The sequence below is a fragment of the Lottia gigantea genome, assembly GCF_000327385.1.
Source record: "Lottia gigantea unplaced genomic scaffold LOTGIsca_126, whole genome shotgun sequence".
NCBI classification, from domain to species: domain Eukaryota; kingdom Metazoa; phylum Mollusca; class Gastropoda; family Lottiidae; genus Lottia; species Lottia gigantea.
The window spans coordinates 121,041-126,436 of NW_008707351.1; the positions used below are offsets into that span (position 1 = coordinate 121,041).

General features: G+C 34.6%; 2 protein-coding genes across 2 annotated transcripts in view; one reads left to right on the top strand and one right to left on the bottom strand.

The window, feature by feature from the left end:
• Positions 1 to 364, top strand: part of LOTGIDRAFT_172060 (hypothetical protein) — a gene marked incomplete at both ends in the record, with an annotated part of 1,279 nt that extends 915 nt beyond the window's left edge. Inside the window, one exon of the mRNA XM_009048642.1 lies at positions 58 to 364. Coding sequence (XP_009046890.1) covers positions 58 to 364 — 307 coding nt within the window. The remainder of the gene's footprint in view (positions 1 to 57) is intronic.
• A 2,244-nt stretch (positions 365 to 2,608) lies between these two features.
• Positions 2,609 to 3,340, bottom strand: LOTGIDRAFT_138454 (hypothetical protein; the record flags this gene model as incomplete). The annotated part of the gene is made up of 2 exons (XM_009048643.1): positions 2,609 to 2,960; positions 3,000 to 3,340. 2 exons carry the CDS (start codon positions 3,338 to 3,340, stop codon positions 2,609 to 2,611), a joined length of 693 nt encoding a protein of 230 aa, XP_009046891.1.
• Between the last annotated feature and the right edge of the window lie 2,056 nt (positions 3,341 to 5,396).

Genomic DNA, 5,396 nt, shown 5'->3' on the forward strand with positions numbered 1-5,396 from the left:
AGATAAAATCACTTTCACGAATAAAGAAGGTAAAAAGGAAACTGGTAACAAAATCAGGTTCAGAAATGGTTTCTGTCACGACGTTTTAACATCGGTCGATATTCAAGAAATAGTGAAAGCCGGTGGACGAATTATTAGAATATTAGATGGTATAGTTTACGAAGAAAATTTTAAAACTCCACCCTATAGAGATTATATTTTAATTTTGAGAGATTTAAGAAATAAATATAAACGAGAAGGTAATATCGTGGGTAGTAATTGCATGAAATTATTAGGTAATTCCTTGTATGGTAAATCAATTCAGAAAGATATATTCACAACTAGACATTTATGGAATGAAGCAACTTTACAGGCCAACTTTTGATTCACGCGTTAAAACCTATGAGAAAATTAATGATACTCAATATATTGTTGAAACAGAAATTGAAGAAAAAGAGATTACTATCGAAGATAGTAAATCTACACGACTAACACCTAGTCATTTGGGATCATTCGTTTTATCTCACAGTAAAACAATAATGAACAATTTCATTCACGTCATAAATAGATTTTATAAACCCGAAATATACTATACCGACACCGATAGTTTGTACATTTCATCCGAAAATTGGAAAAAACTAAACAGAGCTGGTTTGGTCTCCGAAAAAGACTATTGCAAAGGTAAAAACGATTACGGTGACGGTGGAATATATTTGGTTTATGTTTAGCACCAAAAGTCAACTACAACATCGTTTTGACTTCTGATGGTGTTTTAAAAGAAAAGAAAACGTTTAAAGGTTATTCTAATGATAAGATAAGTGTAGAAGATTACGTTCAGTTAGCAAGCGGACATGATATGTCGAACGAATTTAATAAACCATGGGAAAAAAGTTTCACCAATGGAGTAGTTATTCCAAATGATAAACAAACTAAAGTTTTTAGAGTTATTTGAATAATTGTAAAAAGAAAACCACCAAACAGTGAAGGAATTATGTATCCTTACAACGATAAAGATGAGTATAGTTTTGACGAAAACTATGAATTTGATGATTTCGATTATCTTACTATTCAAGAAGAGAATGAAGATTGTTTTAAATGAAGTTGAATGACAATTTCTTCGTTGCCAAAGTCTATGAACCTGTTTTTACCGTCTTTGATTTCCAGATTTATATCTTTGATCATGAAAGAATTGACTGGTAAATAGGTCGTTTGAAACGGTTTCTCTATAATTCTGTATCCGATCGGCACCGTAAAAGTCGGTATGCTGTATATGATTTGGCGTTTGTGCTTGTTGAAAAACCCACCGTTGATCAAATTACAGTGAATGTTGATCACGTCGATGTCGTTCTCGATGTTGGCCTTGTGCGGCGCCAATGTCGATTGCGCGTATATTCGTTTATCGAACCCTAGTAACGCATTCAACGAATTTTCTACGTTGAAATCGACTTGACTGTTATTTCTCAAGATAAGTTTTATTTTGTTCTGATTCAAATTACCTTCGAATTCGATATTGTTTTTGCCGTTCACGCTTCCTGCGTATTCGGATAGGTAATCGTTGATGGCCACGTATTCGTAGCTTCCCGCTAGTAAGCTTATGGTTTTGAAAGTAACTCCGTTATCCGTCGATATTTTTAGTTGATTGTTTCTTTCGTTGATGTTTCTAATGGAATTGTAAACGGAGAAATACTTTAATCCCAGTTCGTACTGTTTATTGTGATCGAGTTCATACTCGTAGTCTAGAGACAATTCGATGTCTGATTTATTCGAGGTGATAACGAACAATTGTTCTTTATTGGACATTTTTAATGACATTTATATAGTCTTTTTTAGTGATGATTTTTTTCTCCAAAAGCCGTTTTAATATGCCATTGACTTCGTTGTATTGTCTGTCCGATCGATGACCTTCCTTCATGGCCGCTAATATTATTTCTAATCTATTAAGCAATTCTTTATTGTTGTCGGATAAAAACGTTATACCTTGTCCAGATGCCACCATATCATCGATTTCGTCTATTTCTTGTATGATTGGTGGATAATCTTCTGCATAATCATCTACCTCCTCTTGCTCAATAACTTTTGTTATATATAAATCAACTTCTTTCAATCTTCTTGTTTCGGGTCCTGACTTTCTGATCGCATGTAGAAATTTTGAGTATGCTATTAAATCCTTGTAATCGGCAATTTCAACATCCTCGCCATTCATTAAATCTATTAACCCTCTCGTTAATGTAAATATAAAGTCTTTTGTGTCGATTTTGAATTGTGGTGAATTTCCACTAAATCTTATTCTAAAACCATTAAACAACAAACCCTCATCATCAACGATTGGTGAAATGCTCTTTGGTAAATCTGGGTCAGGGTTTGAAAAAAGACGTTTTATATCATCTAATGTCTTAATTATAATACCATTATATTCAATCGCTTTGGGTTCTATACGAGGGGTGAGTTCTTTTTATTATCTTCTTGACTTTTTAATATGGGTTGAAATAGAGTCTGTAGATTTTCCGTTAATCCGAGTTGTTGCAATCTGTTATTTTCAACTTGGGTCTTTATTTTATTCTTAGCTTTGATATATTCTCTATTTCTTTTTAAAAAATTATTCCAATCCGTCATTTTTAAAAAAATAAAATTAACATATATCGATCATAACTCTTTCTTCCGCAGGTTTAATAGTATTTACAAATACATATCCATGATCATCTGGGTTTCTCCATTGAGCTTTACAAACCTTTTTAAATGTATCTCTATCCATTCCGTGATTTATAGACTGAATGATTTGAGATAAATCTTTATCATTTAATTCAAATAATAAAAAACAATTTGCATTTTTTCTAATGAACATAGAATCCATCCCGTAAAAAGATTGGGATTGGTATATGCAGTGACAATTGTGATGTCTTCCTTTGGTGAAGAATTCTTGTTGAACAGTTTGATTTCTTTGCGCTACGCAGTCGTCAAACAATATTAAGTTCTTTCGATTGCTATCAATATTAGACAAGTCTAGATCATTAACATTTTACGTAAGAAAAACTTTTATATCCGTTGGATTGAAAGATGGATTCTTTGATTTAATGAAGTTTTCTATGATATCTTTTATTTCCACTTCTTCTTCGTTTTCTTCGTAATATTGAAATATGTCTTGAACGTCTTTCTTTGGTAAATATTCTAAAGCTTTGAGGAATTGATAATACGATTGCTCTGGTGTTGTTGTGTAGATATACAGAGAATCGAAATCTAAAAGGTTTGGTGTTGTCAACATGTTAAAAGTGAGATGAGTTTTCCCAGAACCTGAACTACCGCAAATACACATGAGCATTGGGTTACTAGGAAATATGTCCGAATGTTTGAATTTCTTGCCCATTTTTATTTATTACATTTTCGTATCAAAAATCACTCCGTTGCCTTTATACTTTGAAAGGAAGATTCCCTCGCCCGAACGTATGTTTTTAAAAAATATGGCGTTGCCCTTGTGTTTGACCTTCATTTCTCCAGTGTCGATTTTATCTATTAATTTGCTTAATCCCTCTTTAACGGTTTTCTTGGTTTCTTCGCCAAATCTTTGTCCGAATTCTTTAACCGTCCCTAATATATCTCCTACTCCCGAACCTCCTCGTGCTTCTCTTTCCATTGCCAAATTGTGTCTACGTGCTTCGACGTTTGCAGCGGCTTCAGCTTTCTTATCGTTGACAGCTTTGGCTATCCCAGCAGCTCCACCAGCAGTTGCACCAGCTGCAGCTAAACCAGCAAAGATTAAAGGTAAGAAAGGTAAAAATCCACCTTTTTTAGTTAAATTCTCATCAATTCTTTCCAAGTCTATATCGTCTCTGACTTTGCAATGTTTGTATTTATCGATAATCTTTTGGGTTATATGCACTTTTTTACCGTTGTAAGTTATTAGAGTCGGCGAATTCGTTTCAATAGCTTCTATTATTTTCATAACTAAAGTTTATGGTTTCATTTTTAAAGGGTGTTTTTTTTATTCAATTCTTATCATTCTTCTATCTGATATTTTAATCAAATGTTTTGCTTCTTCCAGCAATAAACAGTAGCCGGTCACATCTCCTTGTGTTTTATCGATGTGAATATTTATGTTTACCCCTGTTATTAAAAGATCTTGTTGATGAGCTGACAGATCGAAACAAAAGATTGGATGATTGAGTGAAAAATCTGTGAATTCAAACCGAGACGTATTTCCAAACAATTCGCACATGTTTTTATAGTTTCTGTACAATTCGTTGTAATCTTTTGTGGAAGGATCAATTGTCAAAGGTTGATTGGGATAATTATCGTTGTTCAATCTGACTTGAACTTTGCGAATGATGGGATCTTGAGTATGGTTCAATGCCACTCTGAAAATGTTGTTGTTGTTTGTCTGAGAGTCTGGCAAGTTTTTGAAACCGACCATTAGATATCTCGCTGGTTTGACGGTGTTGGTGATTGGCCACGTGGTGGATTCCCCAGTTAAAGTCATGCTACCTACCGTATTACGACGAAGAAAAGCAATTTCGATGTCTTTGGTTAAAGAGTTGAATATTCTCGTTTCCACTTCTACGGAAGGAGTGATTACCGGTATGTAAAGTTGGATATTCGTTGTTTCCAATTTTGCGTCAGAGTTGTTTTCACCAAAGAATATCTTGTTGTCGTTGATTTCTCTTTGCAAATGAATTTTATACGGTAAACCTATGGAAACCTTTCTGTGTTCCAAGAGACCAAATAAAGGATACAACTTCCAATTAACGTAATTACCCCATCTGTTGTTCTCGACAACATTGTTGTATTGAAGCGCTCATTTTTCAAATCCGTGATTTACTCCGCGAGTCACTCTTTCCAGTGTGTTTCTAGCAACTACCCTTATCCTAGCAAGGTCTGCGTCATTTGCTACAGTTCTGACCGGTTCTTTTAAAACTTCTCCGTCACCGACATCGGGAATCCATCCCGAAACTGAATCGTAGTTTTTGGGATACAGAACCGTTTTCAACATTGTGTCAAACTCGCCGGGGTGTTTTATGGTCTCTATCGGATTTGAACCAGCTTCCAAAACCATTTCGCTGAATAAAAACGGAAAGAAGTTGTTTTCTAAAGTCGTGTTGGTTTGTGGAATTCGATTCTGAGCGGCGTCTTTGATTTTGAAACCGCATCGGAAATGGGAATCGGAAAGCAGCAACCAATTGGACAACGAATTAATTTCAAAGGTAACTCTTCCTCCGCCGTTTATTTGGGTCTTTGTCCCTACCGATGGTGAGATGATTACGTAATCCTCTTTCTTCTTGTTGAACGAATATTGAATCGGATCATACAATTGAAAGATTGGATCCAATCTGTAATTTTTGCTTGCTATTTTTATCCAATGATTTTAAACCCTTTTCCTTGTTTTTCTAGGGCTTGTCGTTCTAGTCTCTTGTTTCTTAGTTCTCTTA